Raw genomic sequence first — 21,662 nt, forward strand, 5'->3', positions numbered from 1 at the left:
AATGGGTTTTACATAGGTTGATAAATCCCCCGATATTTGAAGTAAAACTTGGGTCGATAACCTACGTGATCCAAAGTGATTCGGAGCTGCGATTCTAAAAGGAGGGCCGGAGGAAAGCCCCGCGGCGCCAGCCCACCACGCGCGTGCGCACGCCCCACACTCACCTGGACTTGGTCAGCCGGAGCTCCCGGCGGCAGGGACGCCTTCGTAGCAGCTGCTCATCCCTGTCCCTCAGATCCCATAAGGCCAACCTCCGGCTCCGCCCCGGGGGGAAGGCTCCTGCCGCCCCACGCCCCCAGTACTAGTTGGCATTCCCCAGCCGCGGCCGCGGAGAGAGCGCTGCCAGGTCCGGGAGAGAAAGGACCACCAGGTCAGGGCCGCCTCCACGAGTCGGAGCCGGGATGCAGACGAAGCTGCTTTCCAGCACTGGCTGCTTCGAGGTGGCCACAGCCGCACACAGCCGTCTGGCCGCCGAGGTTTGGCTCTCTGCTGGCCGGATCGTAAAACGAGCGCCTTATCTCACCACCAGCACCGTGGGACATAATACGAGTCCATTCTGGACTTCTACAAAGGAGGTACTAGGTTTCCTGTTCTGCGTGGGGTACAGCGGGGAAATCTAAAGCCGACATTGAACATAGGCAGCCCCTGTCGACCACAGCATCATGCACGCTGTTGTGTGGCTGAAATTCTAATAAGTGACATTTTAAACATTTAAAAATCTATAAAGAGCGCACAAACCAAACAACATGAAAAGCTGTCTTCTCCCGAATTAGGGGACCAATAAAGAGATTATACAAACAGCTCAAAGTGTAAAGCTAGGGGAAAGATGGGAGGGTAAACTTATGCTGCTGCCCTATGACGAAATGTTATCAATGCTGAAAAGTTAAATCAGAAAACGAGGACTATTCTACCCCAAGACCCTAACAGACAAATGCAGTAGGTAAGTCATGTACCCAGTACGAAATCAGGACCATTCTTCATCTTTATTCTCTACTAACATCACCAGTATTCCCAAACCTTCACTGGTACAGCTGATACTTGATATTCCACATTTTGAGCTTCCCACTTTAGGCCAGAACCTTTGACTCCTTAAAATGCAAAGAATTCAATAGAAGAAAATCTAAGCTTTATTCACATCTCAATCTATCCCTTCTCTTGAGAGGAGGCCTTGATGAACAGAGTTAGAGAGGACAGGGCACTAGACTCCAGGGATTGGGGGAAAAGGCACAAAAATGAACAGATTACTGAATTTGACTAAAGCCAGCGTTCAATATACATACAACTTAGAAGTTGATAAAGGCTTAAGATTTCTGATGCCAAGCAGCAGGAAAACAAACGCTTAATGCAAAAAAAAAAAAAGATTTCTCAGGTTAAATTACAAGGATTAAACAAGTATTAGTAAAGCAGAGCATTCATTATTAAGCAACATTTAGAAAAACAAAAGAAAATAAGATTGGAAATAAAATATAATTGCTAAAAATGTTTTAAACGGGTTTAAAGATAGTAAGTATTCTACCAGAACATAAGCAAAAAGATGAAAAAACATGAACGATAGGAGATTTAGACATTAATTTTGCAGTTCTAGCATCTGATTAATAGACGTTCCATAAAGAAAGAACAGAGAAAGCTTAGGAAAAATTATCAAAGAAATACAACACACTCCCAGGGATCTGCAAAGCACACCAAGTACTCGCCAAAATTAAAATGTCCACTCATAAAATTTAACACCACCAACATATTTGGGGATCTAGCTTCCAGACAATACTAACTTTGAACCCAGAAAGGTAATAATATGATGAAAAGGGCATGTTTCTTCTCCCAACAAGAAAAAAGAAAGACAATCAAACTACAGGGTAAATAAATTGCTCTAAGAGTATGGCCCAAGGTTAAAGCAAACTGGTATGTGAAATGGTTTTGATCAATTTTCACTTGACCCTGGCATTGATAATAATTATAATAATTCTCCCTTGAAACACAGAGGTGACAAAATTGGAAAAATAGTAAAGATAATCAGACTATGTTAACTGGCCCATTCAGAGAACAATATTTGTATAATGTAAACCCTGTCTATTGATTTCCAATTTTAGAATCAACCTGTAGATATAACAAGGGAGACTTTTGTTATAGAATAGAATGCAAATATTAACTTTGGAAATGTAAATGTATAGTTTACGGATGTTGTAATATAAAAACAGAAATGGAAGGAAAAGGGTGCCTTTATCATCATCTCACAAAGTGTACTTCTAACTATATTAAAGTTACCATTTTTTTCTTCTTTTGCTTTCTCTTTTTATTTTATCTACTACATAAGATGATGATTACTGCAGTAATCATTTCACAATACAGTGTAAGCCAAACCATTATGCTCATTATGCACCTTCAACTTATACAGTGATGTATAATAATTATATCTCAATAAAACTTGAAAAACATAATAAAGTTACCAAGGAAGTAAGAGTGAGGTGAGTGATCTTTATCTATCACACACAAAGTCAACAGAAGTCTAAACTTGGTGAGACAAAAACAAAATATACGACGGCAACCATTGTAAATGATTAAAGGTATTTGTGGGATGTGGAATAGCAATTTAGAAAGGGAGAGGCAGCAGAACATTGCTATTATTAATCTTTCTATAGAATTTTATTTTCTAGTCATATGTGTATCATTACTTTGATATTTTTTAAAGAAATTATTCAAATCTATACCTAGAAATGAGGAAAGTAACTGAACACTGGGACATTTACAGTTGGTTTATAATGATGGTAGGATCATGTATGATTTTCTTTCTCTTTTTACATTTGTTTCAGTAATGCTATTATGGTAAATTTGACAAATCAAGCAAATTCAAAAAAAGTTTTAAGGCAATCAGGCTATGACCAAGAAGCTCTTTGAGGAAATGAAAAAAAAAAAAAAAAAACAGAAATGACTTATAAATGCTCTTTGTAAACAAAACAAACTGGAAATTAGCCTTTCCCAGAAGTGAGATTAACAGTACAAGTTAAATATTCCCCCTTTTTTTTTCTTTTTTCCAGCTTGTGGGATCTTAGTTCCCCTGACCAGGGATCAAACCCAGGCCCCTGGCAGTGAAAGCACAGAGTCCTAACCACTGGACCACAAGGGAACTCCTGCCCCATGCTTTTTAAAATTGAACCTCCCTTTTTGAGTTGTCTGTTCTCTGTGCATTGGTCTAATAGAATTCCTAAATATCCACATATAAATAACTATACACTGATAAGCCACTGTAGTCACAGTAATACTTTTCCTTGTCTACTGTTTAACCTTTTTATATAAGCAACTAATTCTTTTGTGATCAAATCTGTTTGTTGTTTCCATCATGACTTCTGTCCTTTGAGCTTAATGTCAACTCTCATTCCCAATTCAAAGGTTTAATATTTAACTGTATTTTTCTGTAGTTGTAATTTTTTATGTAATTCACATAGGGCTGATATTTAATATGGCATGGGGTAGGCATCTAACTAGTTATCCCAACAGAATCTGTTGAATATTCCACTCCTCTTTTCATATGTGATGCCTCATTTATTAACCAAATTCCTATAACAAGACATATATGTTGGGGAAATGTTGCTTTGGATATTTTAAGTGATAAAAACATACATTTGAAACTGATTATTTTTGTCCCCCTAATATTTACGTCTCACTTGTTTTATGTCCTAATGTTTTGGTTCACTCATTTAATGATTTATTAAGAATTTCTTACATTCTAGACATAGTAAGTTTAAGATATATAATGGTAAATGAAAAAAACAGAGTTCTTTCCCTCAATATTAAAATATCAAAAAATTGTAACAGTGAACAGCAATGTTTTTTATTGATATAGTTTGAGTTCAAAGAATGACATTATTACATCTGTGTATTAATGTATATTATACATATTCAACTTATATGACTTTTTGTTCACTTCATTGGTTTCACAAGACTCAATAAAATTTCAAAAGACAGGAGTTGAGAACTATGACCTGTAACAAGAAAAATTAAAAGTGCTGTTGGAAAACTTAGGGGGAAAAGAGTTTCATCCTTTATTTTCAAGGAATGTCTATATAGTATAACTACAAACAGTTGTATCATTGAGTACAGAGCTCACACTGCAAACATTTAACTATGTTCATCATGTATCTGATGATATAAAATCAAAATTACTTTTAAAAGCTTGTCTTTCACTATATGTGTCATGAAAATCTTGTCCTTATATTTCAGTGACTCACTATTGTTTAAAGGCTCCTTTTAAGTAAAAATAGGACCCAATAATTTTTAACCAAAAGTGTATCCTTTCTCCTGTTTGTTAAAGGATCAATAAACACTATACTAAGACATGGCATTTAGACATAAAATATGTCTAAAACCCCTGAAGAATACAATAAAAATAAGCAAGACATTTAGAATGCTTTAATCTTTCCAGTTAACACCATTTGTATCAGTAACTGCAACGTTGTAACTTTTAGCATTTCACATAACTAGTCAGTAAAGATGTTTTTTTAAGGGTGGGAGTAAGAACAGAGGACAGGAGAAACAAGAGTGTCAGGTTTCATACTTCTATTAAAAAAATCAAAAATCAAAACTATTTTCTTCTCTGCATCAAAACTGTACCACAAACTTGAAGGTTGTTTTAGCTTTAATCCCATGACTCATCATCTACTGGATTAGGAGCTTGTGAAGAAGAAAACCCTGCTGTGTTCAAAGAGCTCTTGCCCTGGTAATTCTTAAAAAAAAAAAAAAGAAACAAACATTTAATTTTATGTAGCTTTAAAGTTACATTGCCTAGACTGAGAGCAGAGACTCAAGCTTTCCACCATGTCTTCCCCAAATATATAAAAAATTTCATTCCAACTGAATCCAATCCATTTGAAAAAAGGTCCGTATAAACCTGGAAAGTCTAAATGCACAGAGGATTTCAAGAAAAATTTAAGCCAATAGTTTTGGCAAGTGGAAAAACAAAGCTCTTCACTTCAATGAATAAGCATAAATATTTAATGATGAGTATGCTCATTGTTTCTGTATAAAAATGATGTTGCCTATAAACTGACAATAGAAAAGATATGCAACCACATCTCTATTATTTTCTTACTTAATAATGTGGTCAGAATTCAAAAAATAAAGAATTCCTACAAAAATCTCAGAAGATCCCAAATTAGAATTTAAAATGCCAGCAGAACTGGGAAAGGAAGGTGTCTGAGCATATATCTCAAACTCCTCGCCTTTAAGACCAAAACTATATAATATGTATATAAAATTTTTAGAGAACTATTAAAGTATTCTTCTAGGTATGAAAATAATGGAATAGGTAAATTATTGAATGTTATAGTTACTTCACAATAGCACAACATTTACAAAGAATAACTAAAAGCCAAGTTCTAAATTTTCCCTTCAACTAACCTTTCTAGTATCAATTGATACAAACGCATTTCCTCTTGTACTACCACTGAAGCCAGGAACATACATACTAAAGGCAATTTCTTCCAACCATGCAGGAACATCCTGTTGAGCCTTTAAAAGAGAAAATTAACTTCATATACAACATGCATAAAGTCTCAAAGATTGGCACAGTTTACTTTTCCTTAAAATACATACACATAGGGGCTTCCCTGGTGGTGCAGTGGTTGAGAATCTGCCTGCCAATGCAGGGGACACGGGTTCAAGCCCTGGTCTGGGAAGATCCCACATGCCGCAGAGCAACTAGGCCCGTGAGCCACAACTACTGAGTCTGCGCATCTGGAGCCTGTGCTCCGCAACAAGAGAGGCCGCGATAGTGAGAGGCCTGCGCACCGCGATGAAGAGTGGCCCCCGCTTGCCGCAACTAGAGAAAGCCCTCGCACAGAAACGAAGACCCAACACAGCCAAAAATAAATAAATAAATTAACAGAATGTTTAAAAAAAAAAAAAAACATATATATAAAATGTCTGCTTTCAATGACAAGGTAAGAACACTATCCATTCAGTTTTAAAAATTAAAAACTTACATCTGACAGTACTTTCACTAGAGGCTGTGCTAAATGGTTATCTGATTCAGCATCAAAAAAGGAAATAGCTCTGCCAGTATTTCCACAACGACCAGTACGCCCAATTCGATGAACATATTCATCAATGGTAGAAGGGAGATCAAAATTGATAACATGCTGAACATTTTCAATATCCAGCCCTCGGGCAGCTACTGAAGTAGCAACAAGAACTGGGCACTTTCCACAGCGGAAATCTCCAAGGGCTTGTTCTCTCTCTCTCTGTTCTCGATCACTTGAAAGAAGATAAAGCATGTATTAGGACAGCTCTTATGAAAATTATTTAAAACAACCACTGAAGTTTGACATAAATTTCTTCTTAATAACAGTAAAAAATCGCAACATTTAATATTAATGTCTACTTCTTACATACCAAGTATTATACTAATTCCTTTCAAGTCATAATTTAATTTGATTCTCATAATACTACTTTGAGGTTAGGACAATTAACCCCATTTGCAGATGAGGTTAAGGTGACAGCTAATACATAGAGCCAAAATACAAACTCAAATATGACAAACATCAAATCTTACCTATTAATAATCTCTTTCTAGACTTGACAAAAAATATACAACTACTTGATCAGAGTGCCACCTCAAAAATTACCGCTTTTTAAAAAGCATAATCTCTGAATTCTATATATTCACTGATTAATCAGAAAGATTAGATTCAGCTAAAGAAACACCTAGATCTAAGTATCAGAGAGCCTTTTAAATGAGATGTCTTGAGAAGTTACCATTCCTCATAATAAAGAGTCTAAGACGCACCTTTAACTCGCCCATCCCCGCCACTTGGTTCTTATAAAAACTTAAAATGAAGATGAAGAATAACAGCTTAGATCTTGAGATCTTAATTCTAGGATTTTATACTAGTTAAATATACTGACATTTCTTAACAAATGACAAACAGAAGTTACCTCCTTACTAGGAAATCATATTAATCTACTCACCCATGAATACTTGTTGTTGATATTTTTTCTTGACAAAGAAAAGTGGCAATAAAATCTGCTTTTTTCTTGGTTTCAACAAAGACCATAGTTCTTTCATCTCCTACAAGACAATGAAACAATGATTAACATTCAAACTACAAAATTAGGAAAAGAAAAAAAAAGGGTAGGGTGAGTAGGAAACTGTCTCATCCACCACTGTATTCCTAGCACCTAGACTCAGGCCTAACAGGTAATAGTAACTCAAATATTTCCTGAATGGATGAATGTCAAAGATAGAGAGACAAGGACTTTTTCCTACTTTAGGACTAAAAAAAAAAAAAAATCAGCTTGCCCTTTGCCTTCCTAAGCCAACCAAGAAGTAGAGACTTAGGGAAAGATAAATGATATCTACCTGCCAACTCTTAACAGTTCCACAAATTTGTCTCAGGCCCTTCATTTCCCTCGCTATAAATAAATGCCTTTGTTCTTTACTTCCCAAGATCATAGAATCTTTTATTCTACCTTGACTACCAGAGGTATTCATAATAATGGCATCCAACCCAGGGCTGACAAACTCTACAATATTCCATGTTCCAACATTATCTCTTAATTCAAACCCCTTAATCCCCAAAGTATCTTATATGTACAGAAAATTATCCCAGGGCCTTAACGCATTAAAGAATATTTACTTGTTATCTTATAAGTATTTAACTGGTTGAAATTCAAGCATGAGCCAGAGACTTTTCCACACAAGGAACTTTTCTGTAAAATGTTAGAGAGGAAAGATATTTATAGCCTTAATGAAAGTAAGACGGTATTACATTTCATAATCCCACTCCCCCATCTTCCTATGAGCTGGCTTCATTTATTCAACAAATATTTAGTGCCTAGTAGATGCCAGTAACTATTCTAGGTGTTGAAAACACAGCAATAAAACAAAGCCCCTTCACTCACTGTGGGGAGGCAAATAATAAATATTATGCATTAAGTCTAAAAAAGGAAAAAAAATCAGCAGAATAAAGGGCCCAAGTGGACTGATGTACCCTCTCTAATTAGATGACATCTGAGTAGAGATATTACTAAAATAAGTGAACTATTCAGATACCCGAGGAAACAGTATTACAAGCCAGAGGGTAAGAACAAATATAAAGGATCGGATCTAAGGTATGGGTGTTCTTGGTGTGCTCAAAAAAAGAAAAAAAACAGAAAAAGGTCCCCATGTGGTTTTTATGTTCTAGGCAGAGGGATCATCAAGAGCAAAGGCAATGAGGCAGAACCATGTCTGCTATGTGTGGGGAACAGTAACGAGCAAAGGGCGCCTGGAATAGGGTGAGCAAGGGAGAGCAGTAGGATTTGAAGACAGAGGGGTAATGGAGGCCATATCATGAAGGGCCTTGGAAACCACTGAAAGATCCTTACTTTGAGAAGGGAAGCCACTGGGTTTGGAGAAAAGAAGTGGAAAGATCTGATCTTTGTTTTAACTGAGCAGCTGATGGGTTCTGATATACTTTGATGCTAGATAGAAACAAGAGGGTTTTGCTAACAGATCAGATGTGTACACTGGAGAAAGAAATCAAGGATGCCTCAGATTTTGTGTCTGAGCAACTGGAAGAATGGAACAAACACTAAGTGAGATAGGAGGACTGCAAGAAAGGAAGGTTTAGGGGTGATATTTAATTATCAATAAATCACAGATATCTATTAGACAACCAGGTAGGAACTCAATAGAGCAACTGATTCTTACAGTAATAAATGAGTTATATCCTTGAGACATAGTCATTTTATTTATTAGAGAGTAATGATTTTATGTTTTATCAAAAATTACCTTTCAATCCAACAAGATGCCCAATGCCAAAACTGATAAATTTGATAGTCAGTTACCTAATACTACTATGTAGCTTAAAGCCTCGATTTCATCTTTTCTTGGTTCCCAGTGTGAATCCCAAATGGTAATAAAAATTTAACTCCGCTGACACTTCTCTAGTTTTTTTCCTCTACTGATTTGGTATGTTTTCTCCTTCAGACAATAAGCTATACCCCTTTGGTGGCAGCAATAATGCAAATTTAGTTTTACAAGCAGACCATCTGGTGATCTTTGTAAATGGATTAATGGATTATAGTTACGTATTTTGTTGGGTGAAAAATAATAGACAATTCATCTTGTTAGCCTTTTTTGACTATTAGTCCATTGTGAACTAAAATCAATTAAGAATCTAAAAAGAATTTTAGCTTTGGTAGTTAGATTGCAATTTTTTGTATTTCTGTGTTTACTCTTTACCTGTGGCTGAAGTGGTAGAACTGAAGCTATAAGCTCTTTATGTGTCTATAATTCAGAAAGGGCTTTACCCACCACTATGTATAATCATTATGTTAATACTCTATGGAGAGTATTAACAAATTATAAAGTCTCTTAAAGGAGCTCAATTCTGATTGGTTTACAGAGATAAATTAGAGAATTTATAGAGATAAATATTCCTAAAATTCCTGGAAAATAAAGAAATTGACTCATAATACTTTAACTATATTAAACTTTTTAAAAAGAATTCTTCCTATAGGAGCTAAAGCAGAAATATTTTAAGATTTCAAGTTCCCATAATTAAGTGAAATCTTTGGTAAACAAGACTAACTTACTTGGTTTTAAAAATACAAATGTACTTTCTCGAATTTATCAGTGTTAAGTAGAAAACAAACATGTATCTTATTTTACTTGGGTTTTTCTTAATGTATAGAGATTTGCCAGTCAAAATAACTAATATTCTCCATAATGTTTAAGAGTATGAAAATGTAAATCTGTGTTCAACTAAACTGACTATTCAACACTATCTACTGTTTTGTATACTGTCATCTGGAAGATAATTTCCAAGATCTTTGGCTTTAGATAACTTAAAATAGTAGACTATATTGAGTTAATTAACTCAATAATCACTGAATATAGGATAGAATTCTCAAACATTAATTACTAAACATAAGTTTATGTCCTTTTGCTTGTTATTTTTCATATACTATAGAGAGGCAATATCTTTGAGTCATGTTAATGAACCTACTCAATTTTGCTACTTTAAGTGTAAAAGAATATGTGTGGTGTAGAAAGATATATGTGTGGTACAAAAGTTCATGAGCTCTGGTAGTCAGCTACAATGTTTGTGTATGACATCTCTCAATTGTCCATCCCTGCCTCTAGTTTACTCTCTGAAATAGAAGTTACTACGGTTAAAAGTAATAATTAACATAAGTGGTTGAGACTACACTTGGAGTAATAGTGACCAAGAAATATAAACCATTTGTGTGTTTGTTTTTCAAGAAAAAAGCAAAGATGATCACTAACAAGCACACCCTTCAGGGTTGTCTGTGCCTTTTACTGTCTTTATTTACTGTCTTTATTTTTGTATACCTCTACTGCAACTGAGAGCAATGCAAATGATTCTTATCAATAAAAATACAAATGAAAATTTTCCCTCAAATGTAACTGATTATTGCTTTGTGGATACTGACCACTTTTGCATCTATTTGTAAATCCATCTTAGCTTTCCTGATATCCTACACATAAATGTGTTCTTTGGGGACTTCCCTGGTGGTCCAGTGGTAAAGAATCCACCTTCCAATGCAGCGGGTTCGATCCCTGGTCAGGGAACTAAGAGCCCACATGCCGCGGGGCAACTAAGCCTGCGCACCACAACTACCGAGCCCACGCGCCCCAATGAGAGAGCCCGCGTGCCGCAAACTACAGAGCCCATGTGCTCTGGAGCCCGCACGCCAAAACTAGAGAAGAGAAGACCTGCACGCTAAAGAGAAGCTCACGTGCCACAACGAAAGATCCCGCATGCCTCAACTAAGACCCAACACAGCCAAAATAAATAAATAAATAAATAAACATAAATGTGTTCTTTGAATTCTCCTTAGAATTGGCTGTAACATCTTACTAACTCCCTTTGTAATTAATGAGCTCAATAAAATCTTTGACACCTGTTCATTTAAAATTATGAAAAAGGCAGATGGTATACTACTATGAAATAATGAAACCTACACATTTTAAAGGCAGAAGAGGAAAGCTAGCAGATTTAAGTTAACGATTAGAAAAAGAGATAAATTATATGAACAAAAATACGTAAAGTACTAGGATATATGGCATGACATTTCCATGCAAAGTAAAAAAAAAAAAAAAAAAAAAGACGAGAATAATAAACTCTAAACTACTAAACATTTAACAGTTTAAATAATACAGAAGTATACCAATAGTGCTTATACACTGATCTCAGCAGTTTGAAACACTCTCTTCAGTAGAATTATTTTCTAAATAAACTTTATTCCACAAATTCATATATTAAAGTCTTAAAGGTAATTATACTAGAAATGTGCTCTAACTTCAGCAAAACCATATATTGCTTGTCTCCTGCTACATTGGAACTTCAATTTATACTGGGCAAGTTACCTGACATCTCTGTATTTCAGTGTCCTCATCCTTAAAATGGGGGATAACAAAACCCACCTCAGAAGGTTGTTTTGAGAATTAAATGAGTTAACACATGTAAAACAATCAGAACAGTATGTGGCCTATAGCAGTTATATTTATTTTGCATGCCAGAGTATATGCTATGATACATATCATGAAGCAAACTAATAACATTTCTCAAACTCAAGATGAGTATTTGGTTTTTAAAAGTTTTTTTTAATATAAAACTCAGGAGAAAGCTGAAGACTAGAAACCTTTAAAGAGTGAGTGCTTTCTAAAACAACTTTTTTTTTTCTTATTGTTGGAAATGAGACAGCTTCCTGCTTTTTCATTCCCCAGTCCCAACACTGACATTCAAACTGAAATAGACTTACTAAAATGGAGGATGAGGAGAATGGACACATGTAAGTAAATTTAGCCTGTGAGGTAACAAAAGGGTATTAAAAGGCCATATTAGAAAATTTTATTTCAAGGCACAAACTAAAGCTATCTCAATCTAAGAAATACAACTTTCTATTGAAAAAAAAAATTTTTTATTTGAGGGGAAAGGGATAGATTTCTCATCAACATTGTGAAGGAACAGAACTAGATCTTTCAAGTCCCTTCTATCTCAAAAATTCTTTGAACTATGAATACAGGAAGCCTTAGAGAGCAAAAACTGGGAAGTAGAAATACAACAAAGATTTCACTTTTAGTGGAGTAAACAGAGCTTGATGTAAAGATATGTTACTCATCCTTTCTATTTCCTAAAACAAGAAAATATGTACTTCTGCTGAAATAATTTTTTGTCAAACACTGTTCAAAGTCTCAAATTCTTCCTATTTTTAACATTTATGGAGGAGAAAGGATTATACTGCTACATCATTTATCCAAAAAATTGAATCATAAGAAAAAGAGCTTTAACTTATTTATTTAACTTATGCCAAATAATGCTTAAAGTCATTTCTAAAAGTCACTTTTGTAAAAATCAAAATCATAACAAAAGATAATTATATCAATGTAAGGTACCTATGTTTCGTAGAATTTCGACAAGTTTTTCTCTTTTTGAGTACTGGCCAACTTGGAGAATGGTCTGCTGAACATCTCTACATGCTCCACCCACTTGTCCAACAGCAACAAACAAATAATTCGACTTTAAAAACTCCCCAGCCAACCTTGAAAGACAAGAGAGTATTCCTTAACTTATCCTCTTCCATTAATACTCATAATATTCACTGAATTCCTGCAAGTGTTACTTCAATATTAATAAGCCAGATTATAACAGCTATAATAAGAGAAGGTGGATACTTACATCATCCAAGTACTACTTTCAAATATCGGTATTAAATGTTAAGATTTTGCAAAATACTTAACAACTACTAGTGAAAATGTCTGTGTCAAATTATGGATAAGTAATTTCAAGTGGATGTGCTGACCATACAAAACTATATAAAACGTGTATATAACAATAAAAAAAAGTATGCTAAGTATCAGACTATAAGCAGGAATTTTTTTTATTAAAAATTAAAATGTAACCCTACAACAAAAATTCTTTTCTCCATTCACTGCTTTCACGTATGTTATTTCTAGGAGTTGTTTCCTGAAAATATTAGTTGTCAAATTAGTATACTTCAAATGAACTATTAGGAGCAAACCAGATCTTAAGTCAGTGCTTTTTGTAACATGACAAACACAGAAAATGATAATATTTGTACAGCATATAATTGGGCAAAAAAATGAGATGATGTGAAGAGACTAGGGGCCAGGGCCACACCAAGTTGTGGATGCTCACCCCAAAGGTTGGGGGTATCAGCATCTTGACACACACACAACTCACTGACAGCATACAATTAAGAAGCCCTGCTCTAGATCACGCAGGAACACGGAGTAGGGAGAAGGGGAATTGCCAATTACAGAGCAAGTTTGGAAGGAAAAAAAGGGAAGGTCAGGTAGCAGTCATGTACATACTCTCATGTACATACTCTCCTATGTAGCAGTCCCTTACTTTCTAGCCACCTCCTAGCATATCAAGAAAATAGTTCAAACTCAGTATATCCATAATCTTAATAAATCACTGCTGCTTCTCTCTCTTCATCTATATCAAACATTGTTGATATACTACCTCTAGAGACAAGAACCCTCTCAAACCTTGAGATCATCTGCAAGTCTTAATTGTCAATCATCCTTTACACCCATGAAAACATATTCTGAGTGCCTCGTGTCAGGCATACATGGTACAAGGCACTGGGTGTATAAAGATGAATATGATGGTCTCTGCCTCTGAGGTGCTCATATCAAGTAGCATAAATATAATTATATTAAAAAATAATTACTATAATCTAAAATATTTATATAGCTTAGTATTTACATATTTTAATTATTTAATGATTTACTATAATAATCCAGTGTTACAATAGTTAACATCTATTGAACCTTACTATATTCCAAGAAACGTGAAAAGTGTTTTAAATAGTTTCTTTCACAAGATACAGGATTCTTTCACAAGATTGGCAGGAAATGGATGAAATGATGTCTGTTAAGAGTCTTCAAGTTTGAAGCTTGATCTAAGGAAGCAGCAAGCAAGAATGTGAAACAATGATGACTAGGGAAAGGCACTCAATGCAGAAGACGACACAAGGATAAATAATGAGGAGGAACAGAATTTGGCTTGTGTGGCTGATAGGAAATAGTCTAAATAAGCCAGAAATACATCGGTCCAGGTAAAAAAGTGGCAAATGAGGCAGAAATTATCATGTGTAAAAGAATTTGAAAGTTGGTAGTCTGTGGAGATGGAAAGACATGGGAAGGTTTATCTTAAATAAATGGCTATAAAGATCAGACTTTGTTTTGGAATTCATACCAGCATAAAAATGAAACTACAGGCAGGGAGACAGGTTAGAAAGAAAGCTACTACCAATGAGCAGAGGGAAACTGAAAAGGACCTAAAATAAGGTGGGAAATAGAGAAGAAACTAACGAATTTGAAATATTTTAGAGATAACTGCCAAGTTGAACACTTTTGAAGGGCAGAATTAAAGGAGTATGAGGGAGGAATCAACATGATTCAAAGGACTCTGGCTTCGAAAGACCATGAGGCCAATCAGGAAAACTGGAAAGGAAAGAGGGAGCTGAAGAATAGGTTCAATTTTGGACTTGATGAACATGAGTTACCGGTAATTCATCTAAGAGGAAAAACAATCCTAAAGAGTTAAATCTAAAAGTCTGGAGCTGAGGAGAGAGATTAAGCATACAAGTAATAACTGGGTTGTTTGTTTTTGATATTAAGTTGTAGAAGTTCTTTACATATTTTGGATATTAACCCCTTATGGAACATATCATCTGCAAATATCTTCTCCCAACCAGTACATTGTCTTTTTGTGTTTCTTCATGGTTTCCTTCACAGTACAAGACAAACAACCCAATTTTTAAAACTGGGCAGAGGACCTGAATAGACAGTTTTCCAAAGAAGACATACAGATGGCCAACTGGCACATGAAAAGATGCTCAATATCACTAATCATCAGGGAAATGCAAATCAAAACCACAATGAGATACCACCTCACACCTGTCAGAATGGCTATTATCAAAAAGACAAGAAATAACAAGGGTTGGCAAGATGTGGAGAAAAGGGAACCCTTGTGTACTGCTGGTGGGAATGTAAATTGGTACAGCCACTATAGAAAACAGTGTGGAAGTTTTTCAAAAAATTAAAAATAGAACTATCGTATGGAGCAATTCCACTCCTGGGTATATATCCAAAGAAAATAAAAACACTAATTTGAAAAGATATGTGCACACCAATGTTCATAGCAGCATCATTTACAATAGCCAAGACATGAAAAACTAGGTTTCCATCAACAGATGAATGGATAAAGAAGATGTGGTGGATACGTACATGCAATGGAATATTACTCAGCCATAAAAAATGAATGAAATTTTGTCATTTGCAACAACATGGATGGACCTGGAGATTATTATGCTTAGTGAAATAAGTCAGAGAATGACAAATACTGTATGTTTTCACTTATATGTGGAATCTAAAAATAAAAGAAAGGAACAAATATAACAAAACAGAAACAGATACTGAGAACAAACCAGTGGTTACCAGAAGGGAGGGGGCTGAGAGAGGAGTAAAGGAGGCGAAGAGGATTAAGAGTTACAAACTACTAGGTATAAAACAAATAAGTTACAAAAATGTAATGTACAGTACAGGGAATATACTTAATATTTTATAATAACTTTGTATGGAATATATTCTACAAAAATATTGAATTACTACATTGAGCACTTGAAACTAATATAATATTGTAAACCAACTATACTTCAATCAAAAAAAAAATACAGGTAATAAGTTTGGGAGAGTAAACAGGTACAAGTGCAAGCCAAGGAAATGGATGCTTCAATGGTTCAGTGAATACGTAGAATGAAAAAAGTGGACTTTAGACAGAATAATGGGCAACTTGTAACATTTAAATGCAGACAGTAAAGCAACTGAGGAGTCATCAAGAACTCAAGAATATAAACAACTCAAGGTCAGGAACTCTATCCTATTTATCATACAGCCCCAGGGCTTATAATCAAATATGGCTCATAAAAAGTCCTCAACAAATATTACTGACTGACGGTAGTATACATTAGTCATTTGGGCTGGCCAGTGTCTGAACACTTTCCTATTTCAGGATAAATTAAAAAAATAGATGGGACCTCCCTGGTGGCACAGTGGTTAAGAATCTGCCTGCCAATGCAGGGCATACAGGTTCAACCCCTGGTCCGGGAAGATCCCACATGCCGTGGAGCAACTAAGCCCATGCGCCACAACTACAGAGCCTGTGCTCTAGAGCCTGCATGCTTCAACTACTGAAGCCCGCGCACCTAGAGCCCGTGCTCCGCAACAAGAGAGGCCACCACAATGAGAAGCCCACGCACCACAATGAAGAGTAGTCCCTCTCGCCACAACTAGAGAAAGCCCCGCATGCAGCAACGAAGACCCAACACAGCCAAAAAAAAAAAATTAAAATTAAAAAAAAAAATAGAGTGGCTTTGTAGCAGCGGTGGCTGGTCTCCGGCATCATGAGTGGCTTCAGCAGTGAGGAGCGCGCCGCGCCCTTCACCCTCGAGTACTGAGTCTTCCTCAAAAATGAAAAAGGACAATATATATATCCATTTCAAGATATTCCAATTTATGCAGATAAGGATGTGTTCCACATGGTGGTTGAAGTACCACGCTGGTTGAATGCAAAAATGGAGATTGCTACAAAGGATCCTTTAAACCCAATTAAACAAGACGTAAAAAAAGGAAAACTCCGTTATGTTGCAAATTTGTTCCCTTATAAAGGATATATCTGGAACTATGGTGCCATCCCTCAGACTTGGGAAGACCCAGGACACAATGATGAACACACCGGCTGCTGTGGTGACAATGACCCAATTGATGTGTGTGAAATTGGAAGCAAGGTATGTGCAAGAGGGGAAATAATCAGGGTGAAAGTTCTGGGCATACTGGCTATGATCGATGAAGGGGAAACTGACTGGAAAGTCATTGCCATTAATGTGGATGATCCTGATGCAGCCAATTATAATGCTATTAATGATGTCAAGCGGCTGAAACCTGGCTACCTGGAAGCTACTGTGGACTGGTTTAGAAGGTACAAGGTTCCTGAAGGAAAACCTGAGAACCAGTTTGCTTTCAACACAGAATTTAAAGAATTTAAAGATAAGGACTTTGCAATTGATATTATTAAAAGCACTCATGACTACTGGAGAGCATTAGTGACTAAGAAAACTGATGGAAAAGGAATCAGTTGCATGAATACCACAGTGTTTGAGAGCCCCTTCCAGTGTGATCCTGATGCTGCCAAAGCCATTGTGGATGCTTTACCACCACCATGTGAACCTGCCTGCACAATACCAACAGATGTGGATAAGTGGTTCCATCACCAGAAAAACTAAGGAAATTTCTCTGGAATACAAGTTGATATTGCTGCATCCTATTCGTCTGAAAGCATTAGATGCAAAAGTAGTAACTTTTCCAAGCTTTAAATTCATAGAACTAATCAATCAAATTCTGCTGTGACCAATCCAATATATCCATACTGTTATCCATCTAAAAGCATCTTTCATATCAACTAAGATAACTTTTAGTTCCTGCTTAAATATCAAGACAGTTGTAGTTTGGAAGTCATCTGTGAATAAATGTCCAAGATAAGTATGTACTGGATGTATATGTTTGCCACGTGTTAGGAAATAAATAAATAAAAATAAATTTAAAAAAAATTTTATTTGTTTATTTATTTATTGTTGGCTGTGTTGGGTCTTCATTGCTGCATGCGGGCTTTCTCTAGTTGCGGCGAGCGGGGGCTACTCTTTGTTGCAGTGCGCGGACTTCTCATTGCAGTGGCTTCTCTTGTTGCGGAGCACAGGCTCTAGGTTCACGGGCTTCAGTAGTTGTGGCACGTGGGCTCAGTAGTTGTGGCTCACGGGCTCTAGAGCACAGGCTCAGTAGTTGTGACGCACAGGCTTAGTTGCCCCACAGCATGTGGGATCTTCCCGGATCAGGGCTCGAACCCGTGTCCCCTGCATTGGCAGGTGGATTCTTAACCACTGCGCCACCAGGGAAGTCCCAGAAATAAAATTATTTTGTTGAAAAAAAAAATAGATAGGCAGCAGGAATATTACCTGCTAATTAGGTAGGTATTTACCCACCTAGTATTAATTACCTAAGATGATGATGGGAATGTAGATACCCCATTTCAAATTTAAGACACCATTTAAATGTAAGAAACTACTCTTTTATGTACCACTAAGAAAGAAAAAAATCCTGGCAACTGGCCAAATGCTTTATTACGATTTAGACTTTTTCCTCAGTAAAGAGCTCTTTTTAACTTTATACAAAGACTTTTAAGATCATCTAATAAGTAATACAAATTGATAGTGTTTGACCCCACATAACATTCTATCAGACCAGGGGGTCCACTTTCAGCAAACGTGGTATTGCAGCAGGTGCATAACCATGGGGTCCATATCATACCACAACACCCAGAAGTTGCCAGCCTGACAAACTGGAACTGTCCACTGAAAGAACAGCTAAAGGGATAGCTTGGAAGTGATTCTTTATGAGGATGGAACATCATTCAGTAGGAATCAAAGATCTTCATGTGGTACATGGGTCTGTGAACCAAGGGATACAGCAAGGGTGGCCCACATACCATCCATCACTTCCAGTGACCCACATGGGAAATCTGTGCTTCCTGCCCCCACTACAAGTATAGGTTCTGCAGTTTTGGAGGTCTTGGTTCCCAAAGAGAGAATGGTTCCACCAGAGAAAACAGGAAGAGTCTTACTGAACTGTAAGCTAGAGCTGCTGCATGGGCACTTCAGGTTCCCTGTGGCCAAGGGGTCAGCAGGCAGGAGGAAGAGTCACCACTCCAGCAGGAATGTGTCATCCTAATCTCAGAACTCACAGACCACACAGTACGTGGTATGATACTCAAATATCTGTGGAAATTGGTATATAAATTTTCCAACACAAGCACAATTCCCCCAAGCTCTATTATTTGGTTTGAGGAGAAGGCACAACAATAAAAATAATTCCATTTAGTAAGCACTTATTAAATCCTAGCTAGGTGCTGCACTCATGTACTCTCTCTCTCTCTCTCTCTCTCTCTCACACACACACACACACACACACACACACACACTTTAATAAAATGTGATGCTGGGGCTTCCCTGGCGGTGCAGTGATTGACAGTCTGCCTGCCAGTGCAGGGGACACGGGTTCGAGCCCTGGTCTGGGAGGATCCCACATGCCGCGGAGCAACTAAGCCTGTGAGCCACAACTACTGAGCCTGCGCGTCTGGAGCCTGTGCTCCGCGACAAGAGAGGCCGCGATAGTGAGAGGCCCGCGCACCGCGATGAAGAGTGGCCCCTGCTTGCCGCAACTAGAGAAAGCCCTCGCACAGAAACGAAGACCCAACACAGCCAAAAATAAATTAATTAATTAATTTAAAATATATATATATTAAAAAAAAATGTGATGCTAATGTAAAGCCAGGAATTAAGGTAAGAAACAATGAAAAATATGGTAAACTTCCTGGAAATACTTCTAAACTACCTATGTTACAATCTTAAATTTAGGATTAAATGAAGTAAATCTCTCAAAAATAAGATATTCACATTATTTCTCCTGTTATAAAAGCATCAAGTACATAGCAACTACTTTTAAGAAGAAAAAATTTACCTTTGAATTTCTTCTGGAAAAGTTGCGCTAAACATAAGGGTCTGACGCTGTTCCTTTGACGGCATTCCTGGGCAGGAAATTAACTTCTTCATTTCTGGTCCAAAACCCATATCCAGCATGCGATCAGCTTCATCCAAAACTATATATTTGACTTGTCTGAGACCAATCTTTAAGGATATTTTCAAGGGTGAGGGCAGAGAATGCATACTAGTTAATGTATTAAACTAAAATATTCTCTACAACTCCAACTATTAATATATTCTTAAGGATGAAGATTAGAAATAAATACATAAAACGAAGCGAACTGTTATGATTAGGTAATACTATCAGTGTTTATTTCAGTTCTCAATTTTGCCTTATGTTATAAAACATTTTATAAGAAAGAAACCAAAACACCTAGATCAGTACTACACAATACACCTTTCTGTAATTACTTAAAAATTCTATATCTTCACTGTTAGCCAGTAGCCACATGCAGCTAATAAGCACTTGAAATGTGGCTAGTGTGCCTGAAGAAATGAATTTTTAATTTTATATCACTTTGAAATTTAAATAGCCACATGTAGCTAGTGACTACTGTATCGGACAGCACAGATCTAGACTATATTATCTGATAAAGTCAGACTCTTTAATGTAAGAAATAAAATTTCCTAATAGCATGACATATTCAAATGTCTTATAACTGCTAAACTTATTTCTAACTCCTTTAAACCCTTAATAAATCCCCCATTCTCTAATCACTCAGGAACAACTGGGAAACTTTTCTTACCTATCATGGATACTTAGTGCTAAAAAGAGAAGCACGCATTTGCAAAAAGAAAACAAGTTATTTTGGTACCCCAGGGAAGATGTTTAATCAAGGTGGATTTCTCTGGATATTCTTAATAAGTATCCTAAGAAAAGTCCCTTTACACAGAAAGAGCATGTTTTGAATAATCCCTTTAGAGAAGGGCCTTAAAAAAGCAAATCAGGGTCATGAAAGTGAACTGAAAATATTGATACAGAGATGTAATACTGTGGTATGTGAATACCAAAAAGAAATACATAGCCCTAAAATCTCTTTCTGAAGACAGAAAATTAATAGTCCTGGATAATATCACTCCCACACCTAAAACAGAAGACAAAATTACGGATGCCACAAAGGCTTTCTTTCAGGAAAAAAAATTATTTCATCAAGACATATATGAAAGTAGATAAAAGCACCTATTGCATTTCTCTCCCAGTGTAGTGGGGTATAGGATATGGATTCTGGAATCAGATCCAGATTCTAACCCTAGCTCTATCACTTAATAGAGCTGAGAGGTTTAAAATAAATTACATAATCTCACTAAGTTTGTTTTCCCAAGTATAAAATGGAAAATACTATTTACCTCCTATTTTCATTATTTTAAGATTTATGTGAGAATGCATTCAAAGCATCTGATGGGGGCCTAATATATAAATGGTGCTGTAATAAATGTACGTATCTTTATACCAATCTCTCTCTTCCCCAAACAAAAAAAATTATTAATCAATACCACAACTTTGTTATCCCTCTAGAGCCTACCTTCTCTTTACCTATGATATCCATCAGTCTCCCAGGAGTAGCACATAATATATTACAGCCTTGTACTATTTGTCGAATGGAATGCCCCAACTGGGTTCCCCCATATACAACAACAGCTCTTACACAAGTCCTATTAACAATAAAAGTAAATGTCACTTTCTGGTTACTTGAAAATTAGCCATTTGTTTCTAACAAGATGTAAAATGAAATCCATAAAGGAAAAGCTAATGCATTCAACATTCTTTTAAAGAAATTAAATTCTTCCCAGAAAGAAGCTAAAAAGCTGTGGGAAAAAAATATTTGCAACCTGTCTGATAAAGGGCTCTTCAAAAACAATGATAAACATGACCAGCACTCACGCAATAAGCCAAAAACATGAACAAATGGTTCATAAAAAATACAAAGGTTTTTAAACACTTTAAGTTCAACATTACTTTTAAAAGCAAAATAAATGAAGACTAACAACATTTTCCCTCAAGTGTGATAACACCATGTTAGCCAGGGTGTAGGGAA

General features: G+C 36.2%; 1 protein-coding gene and 1 pseudogene across 2 annotated transcripts in view; one reads left to right on the forward strand and one right to left on the reverse strand.

Moving 5' to 3' along the window:
- Positions 1 to 212: 212 nt before the first annotated feature.
- Positions 213 to 21,662, reverse strand: part of DDX4 (DEAD-box helicase 4) — a 77,431-nt gene continuing 55,981 nt past the window's right edge. The window contains exons 15-21 of the mRNA XM_082457618.1: positions 21,150 to 21,279; positions 19,604 to 19,770; positions 12,398 to 12,543; positions 6,961 to 7,060; positions 5,976 to 6,246; positions 5,392 to 5,502; positions 213 to 4,717 (exon numbers count right to left, since the gene is read on the reverse strand). Coding sequence (XP_082313744.1) covers positions 4,631 to 4,717; positions 5,392 to 5,502; positions 5,976 to 6,246; positions 6,961 to 7,060; positions 12,398 to 12,543; positions 19,604 to 19,770; positions 21,150 to 21,279 — 1,012 coding nt within the window. The 3' untranslated portion in view covers positions 213 to 4,630. The remainder of the gene's footprint in view (positions 4,718 to 5,391; positions 5,503 to 5,975; positions 6,247 to 6,960; positions 7,061 to 12,397; positions 12,544 to 19,603; positions 19,771 to 21,149; positions 21,280 to 21,662) is intronic.
- LOC309658714 (inorganic pyrophosphatase pseudogene) lies at positions 16,098 to 18,025 on the forward strand (annotated as a pseudogene). The gene is made up of 2 exons (XR_014268330.1): positions 16,098 to 17,602; positions 17,985 to 18,025. The product of XR_014268330.1 is annotated as an inorganic pyrophosphatase pseudogene (transcript).

The sequence above is a fragment of the Balaenoptera physalus genome, assembly GCF_965194825.1.
Source record: "Balaenoptera physalus genome assembly, chromosome: 3".
Taxonomy (NCBI): domain Eukaryota; kingdom Metazoa; phylum Chordata; class Mammalia; order Artiodactyla; family Balaenopteridae; genus Balaenoptera; species Balaenoptera physalus.